The following is a 22,719-nucleotide window of genomic DNA, read 5'->3' as shown; positions in this document are numbered from 1 at the left end:
TCAAGTCCTTGGGCTCCTGCACGCATGTGGGAGACCTGGAAGAAGCTCCTGGCTGCTGGCTTTGGATCGGCACAGCTGTGGCCGTTGTGACCACTTCGGGAGTGAACCAGTAGATGGAAGACCTGTCTTTCTGCTTCTCCTCTCTCTGTGTAACTTTAAAATAAATAAATACATCTTTAAAAAAATGCATCCTAATACTGATCACTTTTTTAAAAAAGATTTTTATTTATTTGAAAAGCAGAGATACAGAGAGAGAGAATAACATATATATGGGAGCGAGAAAGAGAAAGAGAGAGAATGAGAATCGTCTGTCTGCTGGTTCTGTCCCTCAGTGACCATAACAGCTGGAACTGGGCTGGTCTGAAGCCAGGAGCCAGGAACCTCTTCCAGGTCTCCCACATGGGCCCAAGGGCCCAAGTACTTGGGCCATCTTCTGGCACATTAGCAGGGAGCTGGGTTGGAAGTGGAGTAGCAGGACTTGAACCAACACCCACATGGGATGCCGGCACTGCAGGTGGAAGCTTTGTCTATGCCACAGCACTGGCCCCTCTTTTTTATTATTATTATTATTATTAAAGATTTATTTATGTATTCGAAAGAGTTATGCAGAGAGAGGAGGAGACATACAGAGAGATCTTCATCTGTTGGTTCACTCCCCAAATGGCTGCAGTGGCTAGCTTGGTGCCAGGAGTCAGGAGCTTCTTTCAGATCTCCTGGGTGAGTTCAGGAACCCAAGTACTTGGGCCATCTTCCACTGCTTTCCCAGGCACATTAGCAGGGAGCTGGATGGGAAGAGCAGCCAGGACTTGAACCTGTGCCCATTTGGGATGCCATTGTTGCAGATAGGGGCATATCCTGTGCAACAGTGCCAGCTCTACAGGTTACTTTCTACCTTGTCATCTGTAGGCTGCTTCCATTTTTTCTTTTTTTAAGGATTTGTTTTATTTACTTGAAACAGTTACAGAGAGAGGTAGAGACGGAGAGAGAGAGGTCTTCCATCCGCTGGTTCACTCCCCAGGTGGCCACCACAACGGCTGGAGCTGTGCTGATCCGAAGGAGCCAGGAGCTTCTTCCCAGTCTCCCACGAGGGTACTGGGGCCCAAGCAGTTGGGCCATCTTGTACTGTTTTCCCAGGCCATAGCAGAGAGCAGCTGGGACTAGAACTGGCACCCATATAGGATGCCGGCGCTTCAGGACAGGTCCTCAACCCACTGCACCACAGTGCCGGCCCTGGCTGCTTTCATTTTTCAAAAGACAAATTAAGCTTAAGCTTTCCTTGCTGGTGAACATTTAAACAACTATACTTTGTTGCATGGTTCAGAAAGAGCTGTTGTTTGAAAGCTGGATTAATTGGATATATTAATTTCGATTATAGAAGAAAGAAATAGCGAACAATCTTGTTACAAAACATTTTTTGTTCTCAGCAAATATTAAAGACCTTTGAAGCATCATATTCCCACACTAGGCCTAGCACTTTAGAGTTAAAAATAATTCAGAGACCAAACAATCCCCCCGGTTTACAAATGAGTAGCTTTAAGGATGAGTCCAAGAGTCCAAGTAACTTCTGATGGAGTAAAAGTTTGCTCCTGTTTGTTACTTCATACTGCTTTTTTTTTTCTTTTTCTTTTTTTTGACAGGCAGGGTTAGAGAGAGACAGAGAGAAAGGTCTTCCTTTTTCTGTTGGTTCTCTCCCAAAGTGGCTGCTATGGCTGGTGTGTTGCGGCTGGCATGCTGCGCCCGGCGTGCTGCGCCAATCCGAAGCCAGGAGCCAGGTGCTTCCTCCTGGTCTTCCATGCAGGTGCAGGGACCAAGGACATGGGCCATCTTCCACTGCACTCCCGGGCCACAGCAGAGAGCTGGACTGGAAGAGGAGCAACCGGGACAGAATCTGGTGTCCCGACTGGGACTAGAACCCAGGGTGCTGGCTGGCACCGCAGGTGGAGGATTAGCCTAGAGAGCTGCAGCGCCGGCTGTTTTTTTTAAACCTACCATTGCCTCCTTTGGTTCACCATCCAGTGTGAAATGAAATAATGCTTTCATGCTACCTTCATGGTAAGCAAATTATGTCAGCTCATCAAATTTGCCCTTTGGAAATTTAATCTGCTAATGTTACACAAGGTTTATGAACAATTTGGGTCAATGTACCATTTTGACTGAAGTATGATTTCGTCCCTCTATTTCTTTACAGAAATGAGAGGACAGGTTGGACAATGTTTTATGTGGATTTTCTGATACCATGTTCATTTTTCTTTAATGTGACATTGATTTCGAAAACTGTATAATTTTAAAAATAATTGTATAACTCCATTAAAAATTTATTTTCAATAATTACAGATAAGTTGAATGTTGTTAAAACAGGGAGAGGTCTCACATACTCTATGCCCAGTTTCCTTTAGTGGTATCATTATATGTAATTGCAACTCATTATCAAACCAGGATACTGACAGTGGTACTTTCCACAGAGTTTATGTAGATTTCACCAGGTTGTGTGCATTTACTTGAGTGTTGTGTGTGTGTTGTTCTGTCCATTTTTATCTGGTGTAGATTAACCACCAGCAGCACTTTCCATTCATAGAACTATCCCGTTACCACAAACCTCTGTCATGCTCCTTGATAGGCATACCTAGCACATGTACAGAATTTATAGAACTGATAAATAGTTATTTAAATTGAAATGATAATTTAGGATAACTATAAATCTAAACACATAAACATGATAATACAGACTTTCATTTTATAAAACAGTTTCCATTGTAAAATGCTAACAAATCTAGCATACATAAGCTATGCATTTTTTTTTTTTTTTTGACAGGCAGAGTTAATGAGAGAGAAAGACAGAGAGAAAGGTCTTCCTTCTGTTGGTTCACCCCCCAGATGGCTGCTATGGCCGGCGCGCTGCGCCGATCCGGAGCCAGGAGACAGGTACTTCCTCCTGGTCTCCCATGCGGGTGCAGGGACCCAAGGACTTGGGCCACCTTCCACTGCCTTTTCGGGCCACAGCGGAGAGCTAGACTGGAAGAGGAGCAACCAGGACAGAATTCGGCGCCCTGACCAGGACTAGAACCTGGGGTGCCGGCGCCGCAGGTGGAGGGTTAGCCTAGAGAGCCGTGGCGCTGGCCTAGCTATATGTTTTTAACTAACATAGGTCTCATTACATTTTTCAACTTGAAATAAACCAGCATAGTCAGACTTTATAGGGAATTTAGCCATCTACCTGTCCACATTATCCATGGATGTTTATCTATTGGAAATATTAATAGTGAAAACTTAAATATCTTACTTGGAATTTAGAACTTGAAAAATTTTAGAGTAAATTTTGAATATTTGGAATATAAGAAACCATGTTATATGAAATATACTTTTAGTTGTTAAGTTCCTGCTGTTTTAATTCTAATTTCATTCATTTGACACCACATGTTATAATTTAATGAAGAAAGTACTTTACAATTGAGATTAAAATGACTTACAATTGGAAGGGATCTGAGACTTAGATAAAATTCTTAATTTAGAGATGAGAGAATGGAGGCCTAGGGCAAAAAGATTTAAGCAGCATCACAGTTGAAATGGAACTGACTAGATCTGAGACATCCAGGGTACTTGGTCTAGTTCAGTTATGTTATGTAATCAATATTATTTTGATTGAAGTTTTGATATATGTTTATACAACTTCAAAAAGTCCATCGAAATTGTGTTTGATAATATATATGGGGTCTCCCTATATGACCTGAATGATAGGTGCTCAATGATTCTCAAGATAAAACATTCCACCCTCACCATCAAATTGGTAAGTCTATATACCAAAAATGAACTTATTTTAAAAATTCCATTTTCCACAAACTCTTTAAAGTACCCTCCATATCTGTTTATACATTTATCCTTTCATATTAGCTGTAAATATCTTCTGAAAACTTTGCTACTTTTTCTCCTCTTAGACTGTGCTGTAGTAATTTAGTTATTTTTCTGTCCCATTTGAAATATTTCTTTATCCTTTGTTGAAACCCTAGCTGGAACAGGAATTGGAGCTATCTCGAAGGTTACTGAATCAGTCAGAAGGCAGCAGAGAAACACTTCTGCATCAGGTAAGTCTATGCAAGCTATGATAATCTGCTTTTACATTAAGTCAAGACTGAGTCTCCTTCTCTATTAAATGTCTTTGTGAAAGAGAAAAAGAAAGTAGGTCTAGGAAAATCTTTTCCTAAGGATTGTATGTTCGCTTACCTAAGCATAAGATGAAATCCTTTCAGGAAGATTGAGAAAAAGCCAGTACAAAACAGTAGCAGAAGTTCCCACTGTGACAGTGTATCTTGTGATTGCTGCTCCAACTTACTACTTATCTCTCTTAGCGTGAGCATTGTAAATGTAAGACTGGTTGCATAAGATAACATTTTCCCAGGTGCTTAATTTTATTCAAGGAGTCCTTGGAGAATATAGGCGGAAATAAAATACATATGATAGACCTTTGCATTTTCAGGTTACTTTGAGTATATTTTTATCTTTTATTCATATTTTCATGATATTACCTGACCCTTTTTAATCAAAGATAAGGTTTAAATTTTAAATATAATATTTTTCGGTCCATTAGTCTATAATGAGAGTTTGGTGCTTTTGATATTTAAAGTTTGCTTAAAATAGCCATCCTATATATACCTATTGGATAGGGGCAGATGGGTTTCTAACTGCCTAACTGTATTTAATATAAATCACACATTGTACCTTGCTCTGTTTTGAGGTGTGTATATATAACTTTGCTACTTAATGTACTAGGTAGGCACACATGTCAGGCTTCATAGACATTTAGAAGTATTACATTTTGACAATTGGTGTTGAAAATACACTGTAGCAGCTGTTTTATAAAACCTTCCAGAATGTTTCTTGACTTTGTTCTGCAGCCAGTGGTCACATAGCATTAATGTTTGCGAAGTTGATACTTTTGTTTTTAGGAAGTTTATATTTGTATTAGTTACCAATCTGATTATTTCTAGAACTTTGATTTGTAATCTATAATTTCAGTTTTTGAAGCAAGAGATTTCTTTGTTTAGATTGTCATCGTGGCTTTAGCTGAATTTTTTTGGCCACTGCTCACTTGTTTAGTGGTCAGTAGAGAAGTGTATACTATGTGTTATGCAGTTTACAGATATCAAGATGAATAAAATAGTTCCTGACTTCAAAAGTTTATAGTTTATGCAAAGGTATTTATTGGTTATTTATTTTTAGCACTATTTTGGTATCACGATATGATGAATCATGATCTTTTCACTTGAGTTAACAACCCATGGCTCAGATTTCCATCAAAGAAAAGACATGAAAAGTAGACATAAAAACATAGTACTTCACTGGAGGTGGTTTGTGTTAATAGTACTATAATAGACTGAGTCAAGATAAGGGATTTTAAGAAATGTAGTCAAATTATTTGTCCCAGTGGATATAGAGAAGGAAAAGACATTTTTTGAGGAAGAACTGAAACAATGAAGAATAGAGCAAGAGACTGTTTCACCGTTCTTGGTATATAGCAAGGAGATTAACTTAGCTATAACCTGTGTTTACAGTAACCTGTTAGAAGTAAAATTTATACCCAGGGAAGTAACAGTTTTTGAGCTGAATTATTTTCTTCCTGTTTTTGAAAACTGATAAAAGTTTAATTTTTGACTAAATGTATTTAGGTACAAGAACTGCGAACACAGCTAACAAAAGCAGAAGGTGATCGAAAGGGTCTACAACATCAAGCATCTCCAGTTACCAGGCAACAGTCAAACCATCAGGATGAACAAGGGGATGACTGGAAGTTTAGAAGAGGTAGAATTCTCACTTATAAATATGTAGATTTCTCATTCTCAGAGTTGTGTTCCTTATGTTAATACTTATATCATCTTATTTCTTGATTCACTACGGGGTTTCCCAACAGGTTGATCTCAATTTAGCATCCAGTTTTAAGGCCATGTGTGCTTGATTTCAAAACTCATTTTATCAAGGTGGCATGTACCAATGCCATCTCACTATTCCAAGTGATCAATTTCAGTTCACAATTGATCATAATGAAAGGACTAAGAGTCAAAGGGAGCACATAAACAAGTCTAGTACCTGCTAACACTAACCAATGGAATAAATAAAGGGGAGAGTGATCCAACATGGGAAGTGAGATACTCAGCAGACTCATAGAATGGCAGATATCCTAAATAGCACTCTGGCCTCAGAATCAGCCCTTAAGGCATTCAGATCTGGCTGAAAAGCCCATGAGAGTATTTCAGGCATGGAAAGCCAAGACACTCTGGCAAAAGATCTCTGCGAGTGAGATCCCAGTGGAAAGAACAGGTCTTCAAAGAAGGAGGTACCTTTCTCTGAAGGGAGGAGAGAACCTCCACTTTGACTATGAGCTTGTCTAAACAAGATAAGAATCGGAGAACTCAGAGGGCTTCCATAGCCTTGGAAACTCATGACCGGAGCATAGGGAGACTACTGATGCCATAGACAGGAGTGTCAATTGGTAAAGTCAACAACAGGAGTCACTGTGCACTTACTCCTCATGTAGGATCTCTGTCCTTAATGTGCTGTGTATTGAGATTTAATGCTATAACGAGTACTCAAACAATATATTTCACTTTGTGTTTTTATGGGGGTGCAAACTGTTGAAATCTTTACTTAATGTATACTAAACTGATCCTCTGTAAAAAAAAAAAAAAAAAGGAAATTATCAACTCCCAACTTGACTCTCACTGGGATTAAACATGACAATAGGTCTGATCTGATTTCATCATCATTTAAAAAAAATCATCTATTATTTTTCACTTTATGTTTCTGTGTGAGAGCAAACTGTTGAAATCCTTACTTAATGTATACTAAGCTGATCTTCTGTATATTAAGATAATCGAAAATGAATCTTGATATGAATGGAAGGGGAGAGGGAGTGGGAAAGGGGAGGGTAGTGGGTGGGAGGGACGGTATGTGGGGGAAGCCATTGTAATCCATAAATCGTACTTTGGAAATTTATATTCATTAAATAAAAGTTAAAAAAAAAACTCATTTTAGTTGTTAGATGTCTTTATCTCTTAGGACTTTATTTTTAAGGAAGCACCTGCAAAGGTAGTAGTGGAAATTTTTCCTGTTTCCCATGTCTTCCAGTTGAGTGTGCTTGTTTGTACTTGTCCGTGTATTTAACAGGGGCCAGCACTGTGGTGTAGCAGATAAAGCCGCCACCTGCAGTGCTGGCATCCCATATGGGTGCCGGTTTAAGTCCCGGCTATACCTCTTCAGATCCAGTGCAATGGCCTGGGAAAGCAGTGGAAGATGGCACAAATGCTTGAGCCCCTGAACCTGTACGAGAGACCCAGAGGAAGCTCCAGGTTCTTGGTTTCAGATCATTGCAGCTCTGGACATTGCAGCCATTGGGGAAGTGAACCAGTGGATGGAAGTCTCTGTCTCTCTCTGCTTCTGCCTCTATGTGACTCTGCCTTTCAAATAAATAAAACAAAAATTTTAAACATAGTTCCATTTTTCACTTTGTTTTGTCCTAGTTTTCTTTCTTTTTTTCTTTAAGGATTTTATTTATTTGATAGATAGAGTTATGGTCAGAGAGAGGGAGAGACAGAGAGAAAGGTCCTTCCTCCGCTGGTTCACTCTCCAAATGGTCACAGTGGCTGGAGCTGAGCTGATCTGAAGCCAGGATCCAGGAGCTTCTTCTTGGTCTCCCATGCACAGGTGCAGGGGCCCAAGTGCTTGGGCCATCAGCCACTGCTTTTCCTGGCCATAGCAGAGCTGGATCAGAAGAGGAGCAGCCAGGACTGAAACCGGCGCCCATATGGGATGCCAGTGCCACAGGCAGAGGATTAACATACTGCGCCACAGCAACCAGCCCCTTGTCCAAGTTTTCAATATATGAGCAATTAAATTCAGTTCAAAATTAAAAAAAAAATTGTTCATTTGAAAGGAGGAGTTAGAGACAGAGGGAGGGATTGAGGGAGAGGAGAGAGAGAGAGAGAAGAGACAGAGATAGAATGTTATCTTCCATCTGCTGGTTCACTCCCCAAATGGCTACAATGGCAATGGTGTATCTGGGTCAGGCCCGAGCCAGGAGCAGGGAACTCTATTTGGGTCTCCCACTTGGATGGCAGGAACTCAAGTGCTTGAGCCATCACCTGCTGCCTCCCAGGTTGCATTACTAAGAAACTGGATTAGAAGCATGTAATAGCCAGGACTCGAACTGGCACTCTGATGTGGGATGCGGGCATCCCAAATTGTGACTTAACCTGCTGTACTATAACACCTGCCCCTCAATTAATTTTAATGAGCTAGTATAGTTTAAATATCCCTTGGTATCAAATATCATTTATTTATAAAAGAAGACTCTAAGCTATTAGTTTATTCATCAGATTTTCACAGATACATATTGGAATTCTCATTTTGTTGGTAAATACTAGCACATTTGTTACATGTATTGATAATTCTTAAATATAGTTATTTTTGGCATGTAAGTCTTTTAGGACAAGAAAAATCAAACTTATCAGATTAATCAGAGTACTTTCCAGTAGCTCTTTAAAATGTGATAATGGACTTTTTACCTTCTTTTATCAGTTCTAAGATTTTTTCATCTTTAGAGAATACTTTCAGTAATTAAAGACAACTGTAGATTTTTCTCCTGATGACTACAAAATGAGTTCAAATCATAGAGAGACCCAAACTTTTTCTACAACAAACTTGAGCTCTCAGTTGCTGTAATGACCCAAGCATTCTGGATTATATGAGACAGTCCTTTGGATGTGGCATGAGAGCATTTGTAATACTGTTTGTATTTTAATCCAAATTTTGGGAAAAGTGTCATTATATATATGTGTTTCTATGTATAAATAAGCATATATTTATAAATAAGCTTATTTTACGTGTATATATTATAAAACATATCAAAATATTTTGTCTCTGTGCTAAATATATATACATCCATAAAGTGAACATATGTATATATACACATTTGTGCCTCATTTATATCATGTAATATTTATATTTATATACATTTCATGTCTTTTTTTGAGATTTATTTATTTTAAAGAGAGATATCTTTGATCTACTGGTTCACTCCCTAAATGGATGAAATTGCCAGGGCTGGGCCAAACCAAATCCAGGAACCAGGAATTTGAAATGGGTCTCCCATGTGGGTGGCAGTGGCCCAAGTACGTGATCCATCTTCTGCTGCTCTCCCAGATGCATTAGCAGGGTGCTAGTTTAGAACTAGAGCAGCTGGGACTCTAACCAGTACTCATAAGTGGCAGTAACCTGTTGTACCATAACACTGACCCTTATGTATTTTTTATATATATCTATGAAAATGTTTTATATATATAAATATAAAATGAAGCATGTCTATCTGTTTATGCTATTGAGACGTATGTTGTAAGCATGCACATAAAGTACATATATTTATAAATACATTTATAAAATAACCAAATACATGTGTTTATAAACTCAATACATACATTTCCACATAAACAACTAAATGTATTTTCAATTTGGAGATGTAGTGTGAATAGGTAAGTAGGAACAATGGACCAAATGCAGACTTCTACCTGTTTTTGAAAATAAACTTTATTGGAAGACAGCTAGTCCCTTTGTTTGGTCTACTTTCACAATACAGTAGCAGAATTGAGTAGTTGTGACATAGATTGTATAGCTGAAATATTTATTATCTGACCCTTTATAGAATATAAAGTCTGTAGGATAAATTGAAAATTCTCTAGCAACACAAAGTCCCTGCCCACTCTTCCGACCTGCATGCTCTGGGTGTTCACTGTTTAGAACTACTGGGTGTGTATTACCTGGATATTAAATTCAGTTTTGCACCCTTATGTGTTATGCTATTTCCTTTCCCTAAATTAACATCTGAACTCCATCTCCTTTGTTTGGAGAAATTTTACATTATTCAAATATAACTTAGTTTCCAATTCTTCGGTCCTTATTTCTGACCACAATACAGTAAATTATTTTTGTTAATTATTATTTATAATGCTCATGCCTGTCAGTGTTTTATCATGCTATTGAAATGCATCTCTAGTTTTATGACTTCCTTTCTAGTGTGCATAATTTTGATCTCTTTAAATATTTTTTTTTGACAGGCAGAGTGGACAGTCACAGAGAGACAGAGAGAAAGGTCTTCCTTTGCCGTTGATTCACCCTCCAATGGCCGCCGCGGCCGGTGCGCTGCAGCCGGCGCACCGCGCTGATCCAATGGCAGGAGCCAGGTACTTCTCCTGGTCTCCCATGGGGTGCAGGGCCCAAGTACTTGGGCCATCCTCCACTGCACTCCCTGGCTGCAGCAGAGAGCTGGCCTGGAAGAGGGGCAACTGGGACAGAATCCGGCGCCCCGACCGGGACTAGAACCTGGTGTGCCGGCGTCGCAAAGCGGAGGATTAGCCTAGTGAGCCGCGGCGCCGGCCTCTCTTTAAATATTTCTGGCACTGGGATATATTTTATGAATGATGAATAAATTTGGTTTAGTGTTTTCTTTTTCCCACCTTCCTTTTTTGGGAAGGAATCTGCTAGAGAAAATATGGTCTTAAATTGATAATATATATTCCAATTGTTGACATTCTCTTGTCAAGGAAGGACTTTATGTCTTGTCCGTTTCTAGAAAGCAAGCTCTCTGAGGATGGCTTAGTTACTCATCTTTGTATTGAAGGGCATGCTATATGTAATGTGCCCTGTGCATCATAGAGCAAGTACTTCATGTTAAATTATTTTGTTCAGTGATCTAATTTTAGGCAGTAGTCTCCAGAATTAGTAAATTGGTGTTTGTACACAGTCAGAAATTGATCAGTATCTTTTGTTGGTTATTTTGCAATAAAAGCATTTCATTGTGAAGTCCTTAGACCCTTTGGTCAGAGGGAGTAGTTTAGTTGAAAATTTTTTAGTATTTTTGTTTTACAATTTGGTGGTAACATAGAGATGTGAGCAAAATTTAATGTGTGTGTAGGATTTTCCTGAAATAAATTTACTAGAAATCAGATAGATTATAATATCAAAGTAGAATTGGATGACATAGCAACATATATATTTTTGAAAACTTTGTGATACTTGAAACAATGGACTGCCAAAGTCTGAAAAGATTATTGAATGACAGTATCTAGTGGATTATGTTGGCTAGAATATTAAAACAACAGGGCTCAGTATCATTTGAAAATGCATTTTCATTTGAATAAAAGATAGCCATTTACCTTCATATTTTCTCTTTTAAGGGGTAGAGCGGGAAAAACAGGATCTGGAGAAGCAGATGACAGATTTGAGAGTGCAGCTGAACTTCAGTACAATGGCATCCGAGTTAGAGGAAGTAAAGCGGTGCATGGAGCGCAAAGACAAGGAGAAAGCACATTTGTCAGCACAAATACAGGTGAGTTTGCTATTTTTAAGTGTGTTTGGAAGTTTAATTTTGTTAGAACTGCCTATGAAATTTTTATTTAAAGAGATGTTATTTTATGAACTTTAATTTGGGTTTTGATAAGTAAGTTTATGTTAGTAATTTACTAATATATGGAAATTTCTATGGATTCAGTTTTTTGTTTTTTTTTGTTTTTTGTTTTTTTTTTTTGATAGGCGGAGTGGATAGTGAGAGAGAGAGACAGAGAGAAAGGTCTTCCTTTTGCCATTGGTTCACCCTCTAATGGCCACCGCGGCCGGTGCGCTGCGGCCGGCGCACCGCGCTGATCCGAAGGCAGGAGCCAGGTGCTTCTCCTGGTCTCCCATGGGGTGCAGGGCCCAAGTACTTGGGCCATCCTCCACTGCACTCCCTGGCCACAGCAGAGAGCTGGCCTGGAAGAGGGGCAACTGGGACAGAATCCGGCACTCCGACTGGGACTAGAACCCGGTGTGCCGGCGCCGCTAGGTGGAGGATTAGCCTATTCAGCTGCGGCGCCGGCCTGGATTCAGTTTTCTTTTATTTGGAACCCTAATGCCAGGAAATTGGATTTTTCTCCTGTGTCACAGTGAAATCCTTGTCTATTATTAAACTACAAAATATTTTTTGTTCTGGTAACAATTAAGCCCTTCCTTCGGAAGAGGGACCTTTCTTTGCTAAGAGTGAGAACAGTGAATTACCATTTATTTTTGGAGGTGGTTCTGGCAGAAGCTATAGTGAAAAGGTATTACTGCTATTTCTTTTTTGGAACTATAAAGGTTTTTGAGTCTTTAGCTCTTTTGCGTGAGTTAGTGTTGTGATGCCTTCATTAATTTAGAATTGTATAGTTATCATGAATGATATGGAAACCACAAATGAAATGTAACTAGGCAACTACCATTTTTGCTTGCCTTTTGTCTAACATGGATGAGGTAATTATCAAAATATATTAAAAATCAAAGGACAGGATCTTATTAAAGGAATTGGCTTTATTCCAATTATAATTATACAAATTAGATCAAACATGGGTGACACATTTGGAAATAAATATGTATCAATCCTCCCCTGTATCTGTTTTTATTAGTACACTTGTATTCTAAATGTAATAAGTTGGACCACTTGAAGGATTTTCCAAAATTGTAATGAAAAGTAGAAAATTGGTATTAAAAGCACCTGACTTTATTTAACCCAGAGGAAATATTTAATGTTACTCCAGTCTGAGTTTCTCTTTCATCTTATCAGCATGTCAGTAGAAAATATCTTCTAGATTTGTTCAAAATTCAGATTATAAAGATAATGAAATATGGGCATACTCTTTACAAAGCCCTTTACATGTTTAGAAAATACTTATCAGAAACAGTCTCGTTGCAATGGTAATTATATGACTTTTAAAGTTTTCTTCATGGGTATTATTTTGCCCCTTGATCTTGTTAATGAACGTGTTTTGCTGAAGTTAAGTCTTTAATTTTAAAGCTATGCTAATAAACATAAAAGGTAGATAAGCCCCTTTGCTAGCTGTTCATATTATCTGTTGGTCCTGTCTGCCTCCTTCTCTCCCTTCTTTACTTCGTTCCCATTGTTTCTCTTCATTTGGTATAAAATGAAAAGAAGAAAATGATCTCAAATATGTGGGCAGTTAAATATGTGGCTTGGAGTAGCCCAATAGTGCTCTCATTCAAGGACTTTTCTGCTTGTCCTTAATTAATAGTCTTGTTATGCTTTACATAAGTTAGGGAAGAGCTTGAGTTTTCATGGGTCAATTTGGACTATTTGTATAGGATTTAAGAATGAAAAACAATTGGAAAGAGAGGTTTTTATTCATACACCCAATGTTATGGAGTATTTGTTATGTGTCAGGCACTGTTCTACATGCAGTATAGCAGTGAACAAAAACTCAGACAATTTCCTACCTCTTGCAGTTGACATTGTGAGTTAATGCAGAAAGTTGTATCTCACTTCTAAGAACAAATTCCTTTTGTACAAAGATTTTTTTTCTCTCTCCAGTTGCCATTGAAGAAGAAATCACAAAAAGCATTCATTCCTGGCAGAGATTACCATTAGCTAGTTTAGTATTTTTTTTTTTTTTTTAATATTTGTTTATCAGACAGAGAGAGAGAGAGAAGGAGAGAGAGAGAATGAGCTTCCATCCACAGATCTACTCCTCAAATGCCCATGGTGGCCAGGACTGGGCCAGCCTGAAGCTAGGAGCCCAGAACCTAATTGGGAATGGAGACAAAACTAAAACCTACGCAATCTGATGTGGGATGCGGGCATCTGAACGGCTACACCAAATGCTGCCTCCATTAACCAGTTTTATTTCTTCATATTTTCTTATTGTTAGAAATAAAATAACTTGGGGCTGGCGCTGTGGCCTGAAGTGCCAGCATCCCATGTGGGAGCAAGTTCTAGTCCTGGCTACTCTTCTTCCAATCCAGCTCTCTGCTATGGCCTGGGAGAACAGTAGAAGATGGCCCAAGTCCTTGGGCCCCTGCACCCACGTGGGAGACCGGAAGAAGCTCCTGGCTTTGGAGTGGCACAGCTCCTGCCATTGTGGCCAATTCGGGGTGTGAACCAGTGGATGGAAGACCTCTTTCTTTTTCTCTACCTCTCTTTGTAACTCTTTCAAATAAATAAATAAAAAAAAGTAAAATAACTAAAAATTAAACAAAAAAAAGAAGAAAGAAATGCCCGTGTGTATTGGTATTTTTTCTTTTTTTTTTTGGACAGGCAGAGTGGACAGTGAGAGAGAAAGACAGAGAGAAAGGTCTTCCTTTGCCGTTGGTTCACCCTCCAATGGCTGCCGTGGCTGGCGCGCTGTGGCCGGTGCACCGTGCTGATCCAATGGCAGGAGCCAGGTACTTATCCTGGTCTCCCATGGGGTGCAGGGCCCAAGCACTTGGGCCATCCTCCACTGCACTCCCTGGCCACAGCAGAGAGCTGGCCTGGAAGAGGGGCAACCGGGACAGAATCCGGCGCCCCGACCGGGACTAGAACCCGGTGTGCCAGCACCGCAAAGCGGAGGATTAGCCTAGTGAGCAGCGGCGCCAGCCATATATTGGTATTAATGCAAATATAGTTGTGTGAAGTCAATGGCTTTTTCCTTTGTCAAACCAATGACTAAGAATGTTATATTAATAGTTTTAATAATCTGTGACTATTAACTAACTTGATTAATTGCACATAAGTTGTTTTAGATGTAGTAGCAGTTCTGATTATGCCTGGTTTTTCAGACTTTGTAGAGGCTTTTCGATTATTTTTATTCCCCAAGTTTTCTCAAAGTGATTTGTAGGGCAGAGTTTATAAGAGATACAAGTCAGAAACCGCTCAATTATAACCTCTAATGGCTCAGGATTTTATTGAAGTTTAACTCAATACCATTTAGTTTCTGGCTTCTTTTCAGAAAATGTCAGATAGTATGGAGCTTTTGCCTTATACATTATATAAAAATTGAAGAATAATCTATTTCAGTTGCTTTCTAGAGACCAAATATGAATTTTAAAAATGCATGAAAATGAGATTATTGGTTAGGTCAAAGAATGTTGGTATAAATAGTTCTTATGATTTGTTTAATCATATCTTTATTTAGTTTTTATAAAAGATCTTTCTTTTTCTTTTTAAAAGATTTATTTACTTATTTGAAAGGCAGTGATTTGGGCAGGGGGTGGAGGAAGGAAGGGAAGGAGTGAGAGAGATCTATCTTCCATCCCCTCATTCACCCCCTAAATGACTACAGTAGCATGGGCTGAGCCAGACTGAAGCCAGGAGTCAGGAGTTTCATCTGGGTTTCTGAAGTGGGTTCAGGGGGAAAAAGTACTTAGGCCATCTTCTGCTGCTTTCTCAGGTCCGTCAGTAGTGAGCTGGATCAGAAGTAAAATAGGCAAGACAGCAACTGGCGCTCACATGGATTGGTGGCATTTCAGGCTGCTGTGCTGTAACACTGTCCCCATATCATTATTTTAAAGCTAGATTTTCTGACAACTATTGTTTAGAACTTAATATATAATCTTAACAAGTAATTCATTTTTTTCTAAAATTTCCCGAGTCATTTCTATTTATTTTGGCTTTTGTTCCAGTTGTTCTGTTTCTGTAATATCTTTTCTTTTTGTAGAATCCTAAACTGTTTGTTCTCTGAAATCTTTGTGGGTTACATTAGCTGAAAGTGATTTCCTTTTTCCTTTTGTCTATATCACTAATGTTCTTGTGACATCTAACTCAGACTGTCTTAAAGTAATCTTAGTGTATGCCTTTAAAATTTAAAAGTAGGTAAAAATAAAGTAGCAAAGGCAATGTTGGAGAAAGCCAGCTACCCTGTTCCCAAGACAAACTTGACTTTTATGTCCTTACATAATTAAGACATGTTTCAGTATCTTGTTGTTACATATGAAAACTTTTGTTTTCTGTGTTTTAGAGTTAATGTGACCCAAGGTACTGGCTTATAATAACAGTTAAACCCACAAGAAAGCAGTATTTGAGTGCCAGTTATTGAGTTACCCTATAGACATCCTGTATAGATACTAAAACACTGTTCTCTTGTGCTTGGTGCTAGTCTCCCAATTTTTATACCCAGGTTTTAGAATTAGTAGCCAAATAATGTCTTGGTGAACACAGAAATTGAGAATAATGGTGTCTAAAGAGCTGCTTGTTCCTGGCAATAGTAAGGCTCCCCAGCTTTCCAACTCTGTTAAACATAGTCCTTATTTACTTCAGTGAGGTTCTTTGTCTTTATTCCTGGAGTATGTTCAAGTGACATCTATTATCTTTCTAACAGTCTTCTCTAGTGCTCCCATTCTGCTGTTCAACCTTAGATTTATTTTTTCTTTCAATATGTTGCTGTGCCCAGATGTTGCTCTGGGTCATTTGACAGTTTGCATTGATATTATAATTGTAACTTGCAACCTGCTAAGAGCCACTAAGGGATGAATTAAAGGTGTCTGTTCCCTTTATCAGATCCCAAGTGGGCATGGGATGAAAACCAGGTGTTGTCTGGTGTGTCCCACTGTGTTCCTGCATAATGTGATACCCATACTAGGTACTTAATTGACGTGATTATTATTTTTAAGTGTTTATTATTGCCATTTACACAAGAGAGGAGAGGAAGAGGGAGGAGAGAGAAGAGAGAAGAGAGAGGAAAGAGAGATTTTCCATATGCTGGTTCACTCTCCAAATACCCACAATAGCCAGTGCAGGACCAGGCCAAAGCCAGGAGCCAGAAACTTCAGCTGTGTCTTTCACATGGGCATCGGAACCCCAAGTACTTGATCTGTCACCTGTCTCTTCCCAGGTTGCATTAGCAGGAAGCTGAGTCAGAAATGGAGGAACCAGGCCTTGGATGTGGATGTGGGCATCCCAATCAGCAGCTTAACCCACTGAGCCACAATGCACACTCCTTTGATTATTTTTTAAAGCTAGTTTGTGGTTTCAGGCATTTCTTAAAAACACATTTACTTCTGAAAGAGTTGTAATATACAAGGAATCCTTTACTCTGAATCACTAATTGTGTTAAATTTTGTTTATCCAGAATATTTATTTTAAGCTGTGTTTTACACTGGGGAAAAACAGTACAAATAGTTAGAAATCAAATGGAAGTAATCTACGATTTAGTTTGCATGATTTACCTTTCAAATTGTACCAAAAACCTTAAATCTGTATATGTATAGAAAATATTAAGTGCATTTTGCCCTTTTTTCTAAACTCAGTTGGAACCTCATTAACCTCCATAGGCTATTTGTATTCATAAGAATTGCAAGCATCCTTGATCACAAATTCCCCTTGATTTAATCTCTGTCTCCATCTTCCATCAACTTACTCTTCTTCTAAAAAAATTTTTTTTGACTTTTAAATTCAACAAACTTCAAAGAGAGAGAAAAAAACCTGAAGTATTGAACATAATTTGGAGTAAATGTGATAATTGAGTGACAACTGACATGATTATTCATTAGCAGAAGCTTGGGACTATAATGCTAGAATTTACTTTTGAAAAAATGAAAAGCTAGTAGGAAAAAGAAATGATAATAACTTTTAAAAGAAGATTTTTTTGAAAATAAGTTAGAGAGGAAGACAAAGAGAGAAAGATTTTCCTTTGCTGATTCACCCTCCTGATGGCTAAAACAGCCAGCACTGGGCCAGGTTGAAGCCAGGAGCCAGGACCTTCATCCAAGTCTCTCATGTAAGTGGTAGGAGCCCAAACACTTGGGCCATCTTCTTCTGCTTTTTCTAAGCCAGTAAAGCAGGAAGCTGGATTGGAAATGGAGCAGCCATGACACAACTGGGCATCCATATGGGATGCAGGCATTACAGGTGGCAGCTTTACCTGCTATACCACAATGCTGGCCCTGTTGACTTTTTTTTTGTAATGATTAGTAGAGTAGAAACAAAAGGAAGTTTCTTTTCTTTTATCATAAACTTGATTCTTGAATTCTATAAACCTGGCTACCTTGTTGGACAATACTGCCTAATTCAATGCTGTTTTTAGTAGACACCTTAGACACCTAAGGTATTAGAGATCATAATTACTCTGGTTGTAATTTTATGTTCTACTTTGTTTTAAAAATCTTTACTTTTTACATCTTATGCAAGTACATGTTGTAAAAGAAGGTATTATCTGAATATTCTTAAAAACGAAGTTTCATTTATTTTCTTAAATTTTATTTAAGCTGTACAAATCTCATGTGTTTTATATACACAGATGAAGGAACATAGAGATTCTTACCACCATACCCTCCCTCCCAACTGCTTTCTCCCACTTATTCCTCTTCTCTTTTTCCCACTATTAATTTTTACAAAGATGTATTTTCAGTTTATTTTATGCTCATAAGATTAACCTTACAGTAAGTAAGTATGTAGACATAAGCAACAACAACTCTGTTCTGAAACAGCAGAGACAAGAGCTGTAGACAATCATTGAATCTCAAAATGTTAATTTCACTCCTATATATTACATTTTAAATAATCTATTAGTTACCACAGAGCAGCGAAAACATATGGTATTGTCTTGTTTAGGACTCACTAATTTCACTAAGTATAATGGTTTCCTGTTGCATCCAATTTGTTACAAAAGACAGGATTTCATTTTTTTCAACTGCTGAATAATATTTCAGTGTATATATGCCATAATTACATTATACAGTCATCAGTTGGACATTTGGGATGATTCTGGGTCTTAGCTGTTGTGAACTGAAGTGCAATGAACATGGGGGGTACAGGTAATACTTTTATATGCTGATTTCATTTCTCTTGGGTAAATCCCCAAGTGTGGGATTGCTGGGTCATATGGTTGATCTTTTTCACAATGGCTGCACACATTTACATTCCCATCAACAGTGAATTAGGTACTTTTTTTTCCCAGATTCTCACCAGCATTTATTATTTGTTGGTTTCTACGTTAGAACTATTCTAACTGGGGTGAGGTGAAACCTCACTGTGGTTTCCAGAGAGAGGTAGAGACAGAGAGAGTTTTCCATCCGATGATTCACTCCCCCAATTGGCCGCAATGGCTGGAGTTGTGCCAATCGAAAGCCAGGAGCCAGGAGCTTCTTCTGGGTCTCTCACGCAGGTGCAGGGTCCCAAGGACTTGGGCCATCTTCTACTGCTATCCCAGGTCATAGCAGAGCTGGATCGGAAGAGGAGCAGCTGGGACTAGAAGCAGCGCCCATATGGGATGCCAGCACTTCAGGCCAGACCCTTAACCCGCACAGCACTGGCCCCTTCTCTGTGGTTTTGATTTGCTAGTGATTCTGAGCATTTTTTTCATGTGTCTGTAGGCTGTTTCCCAGCCCTGTTTGTTGAAGATACTGCCCTTGCCCCAGGGATTGAATATAGCTTCTTTATCAAAGATAAGTTGGTTGTAGATATGTGGATTGATTTCTGGAGTTTCTATTCTGTTCCTTTGGTCTACAAGTCTTTTTTTTTTTTTTTTTCTTTGCCAGTACAGGCCTTTTTGATTATAACTACCTTGTAGTATGTCTTGAAATCTGGTATTGTGATGCTTTTGGCTTTGTTTTTGTTGTATAAGATTGCTTTAGCTATTTGTAGTCTCTTGTGTTTCCATGTGAATTTTAGCATTATTTTTTCTAGATCTGAGAAAAATGTGCGTATTTTGATTGGTATCACATTGAATGTGTTAGTTGATTTTTGTAGAATAGACATTTTGATATTAATTTTTCCAATCTATGAAGATGGAAAATTTTTCCATTTTTTGTATTTTATTCTATTTATTTCTTTAATGTTTTGAATTTTCCTCATAGATGTGTTTGACCTCCTTGGTTAAATTTATTCTAAGGTATTTAATTTTTTGTAGGTATTGTGAATGTGATTGCACCTAGAAATTCTTTCTTAGCCATGACATTGTCTTTGTATACAAAGGTTACTTTTTGTGTTAATTTTATATCCTGCCATTTTACCAAACTGTTAGTGTGAGACCTGAGCCTGGATCAAGGTGTAACTATTTTTAATTAGGCCTCCATCTTGTAACTTGGGCCTGACCAGGCCCTGAACTCTGAGCCAGAAGCTCCTAAAAGTAAATAAATGAACTCCCCTTGCAATAAACTCTCCTAGCAACAGCTGATTAACAGATAACAGAGAAATACCTAGAGTTCCTGGTGTCTTCTCAGGGCAGATAAGGTGATTGATAGCTACCTGAGACCCTGCAGTTCGGCATGTACTCCCCATCAGCTCGGATCCTATGCTTCGGCCAATCAATTCAAATGGCATCAACCCCAAAGCCATCCAACCACCTTTAGTAGGTCCATTCCCGCCACTGGATGCACTAATCAATTCTAAGAGATGTCCTTTGAATTTCCCGCGGGATGAGATGATTTGCTAAATGGTACCATGATGTATAGAATGTCTCTGAAAACCCTATAAAAACCCTGTTCACTGAAGGGTCGGGGCTCTCAATTCAGACCCGCTGTATTGGTGTTGATTTAGAGTCCAGGCCCGGACCTGCAATAAAACTCTCGTGTGCTTTACAGCGGTATCGGCTCCTTGGTGGTCTTTGGGGACAACTGAACTGGGCATAACATTAGGAGTTCCAGTAGTCTCTCAGTGAAGTCTTTTGGTTCTCCTATATATAGAACCATGTCATTCACAAATAAGGATAATTTGACTTTCTCCTTTCCAATTTATGTCTCCTTAATTCCTTTTTCTTGCGTAATGGCTCTGGCAACAGCTTCCAGGACTACACTGAATAATAATAGTGAGAGTGGACATCCTTTTCTGGTTCTGAATCTTATTGAGTATGCTTCTAGCTTTTCCCTATTCAATAAGATGCTGGCCATGGTTATTTATTTATTTATTTATTTATTTATTTTTTGACAGGCAGTGTGGACAGTGAGAGAGAGAGACAGAGAGAAAGGTCTTCCTTTGCTGTTGGTTCACCCTCCAATGGCCCCTGCGGCTGGCGCGCTGTGGCCGGCGCACCGCGCTGATCCAATGGCAGGAGCCAGTACTTATCCTGGTCTCCCATAGGGTGCAGGGCCCAAGCACTTGGGCCATCCTCCACTGCATTCCCGGGCCACAGCAGAGAGCTGGCCTGGAAGAGGGGCAACCGGGACAGAATCCGGCGCCCCGACCGGGACTAGAACCCGATGTGCTGGCGCCGCAAGGCGGAGGATTAGCCTAGTGAGCCGCGGCGCCGGCCATGGGTTTGTTTTAAGTTGCCTTGATTGTGTTGAGGAATGTTCCTTCTATACCCAATTTGCTTAAGTTTTCATCATGAAAGGGTGTTGTATTTTATCTAATGCTTTCTTTGCATCTGTTGAGATAATCATACGGTTTTTTCTTCTTCAGTTTGTTAATCTGATGTATCACATTTATTGATTTGAGAATCCTGAACCATCCCTGCATACCAGGGATAAATCTCACTTGGTCCAGGTGAATGATTTCTGATGGACTTAATTGGCTAGTATTTTATTGAGAATTTTTGCCTCCATGTTAATAAAGAAAATTGGTCTTTAGTTCTCTTTCTCTGTTTTATCTTTTTCTGGGTTAGGAATTAAGGTGATGCTGGCATCATAAAAGGAATTTGTGAGGATTCTCCCTTTCAGTTGTTTTGAATAGCTTGAGAAGTATGACTTTATTTATTTATTTATTTATTATTTATTTATTTATTTTAAATGTCTGGTAGACTTCAGCAGTGAAGCCCTCCAGACCTGGACTTTTCTTTGTTGGGAGAGTCATTATTACTGATTCAATTTCTGTCTTGGTTATTGGTCTGTTTAGATGTTGTGTGTCTTCATGGCTCAATTTAAGTAGGTTGTATGTCCAGGAATCTTTCCATTTCTACTAGATTTCCCAATTTGTTGGCATACAGTTCTTTGTAGTAATTACTGATGTTTCTTTAGTGGTAACTGTTGTTACATTTCCTTTTTCATTTCTGATTCTATTGATTTGGGTCTTCTCCCACTTTTTTTTTCTTTTGGTTAGTTTGGCCAATGGTATGTCAGTTTTGTTTATTTATTAAAAAAACAGCTCTTCTTTTCACTGATCTTGTATTTTTTTGGTTTTAATTTTGATTAGCATCTTATTTTTATTATTTCTTTACTCCTACTAATTTGGGGTTTGGTTTGTTGTTTTTATAGGTCCTTGAGATGCAATGATAGCTCATTTATTTGGTGCCTTTCTGATTTCTTGATATAGGCAGTAGTTTATATAAATGTCCTTCTTAACACTGCTTTTGCTGTATCTCATAAGTTTTGATATGATGGATTATTATCTACATTTGTTTCCAGAAATTTTTTTGATTTCTCTTCTGATTTCTTTGATCCACTCACTGTTCATATTGTTAAATATCCATGTGTTTGTATATATTCTAGAGATTCTTGAGTTGTTATTTTCCAGATTCATTCCATTGTGATCAGAAAAGATGCATGGTATGATTTTGATTTTTTGAATTTGCTGAAAGGTCTATCCTAGAGAACATTCCATGTACTGATGAAAAGAATACGTATTCTGCAACTGTGGGTTGAAAGGTTCTGTAGATATCAGTTAGATCCATTTGGTCCATTGTGAAGATTAGTTCTGTTGTTTCTTTGTTGATTTTCTGTGTGATTAATCTGTACACTGAAGAAAGGGGGGTGTTGAAGTGTCCCATTACTATGGTAGTGGAGTCTATGTCTCTCTTTAGATCTGTTGACATTCCTTTTAAACAGCTAGGCACCCTGTAATTTTGTGCATATACATTTATTATAGTCACATCTTCCTGTTGAATTGGTATCTCATCATTACTTCATCTGTGCCCTTCTTTGTTGTTTTTAATAAGTTTTGTGTTTAAGTGCATTTTATCTGATATTAGGATAGCTACATCTACACATGTTCTTTTTCTTTTCCACTAGCATTGACTATCTTTTTGC

General features: G+C 38.5%; 1 protein-coding gene across 22 annotated transcripts in view; it reads left to right on the top strand.

The window, feature by feature from the left end:
* Positions 1-22,719, top strand: part of CEP128 (centrosomal protein 128) — a 475,965-nt gene that overhangs the window by 116,779 nt on the left and 336,467 nt on the right. For all 22 annotated transcript variants that reach the window (XM_070065330.1, XM_070065327.1, XM_070065329.1 and 19 more), the window contains 3 exons: positions 4,005-4,079; positions 5,661-5,793; positions 11,217-11,368. In XM_070065330.1, the coding sequence (XP_069921431.1) occupies positions 4,005-4,079; positions 5,661-5,793; positions 11,217-11,368 (360 nt within the window). The remainder of the gene's footprint in view (positions 1-4,004; positions 4,080-5,660; positions 5,794-11,216; positions 11,369-22,719) is intronic.

Source organism: Oryctolagus cuniculus, chromosome 20 (genome assembly GCF_964237555.1).
Source record: "Oryctolagus cuniculus chromosome 20, mOryCun1.1, whole genome shotgun sequence".
NCBI lineage: Eukaryota > Metazoa > Chordata > Mammalia > Lagomorpha > Leporidae > Oryctolagus > Oryctolagus cuniculus.
Note: the sequence above shows the minus strand (reverse complement) of the source record. Positions and strands in the feature narration are given on the sequence as shown.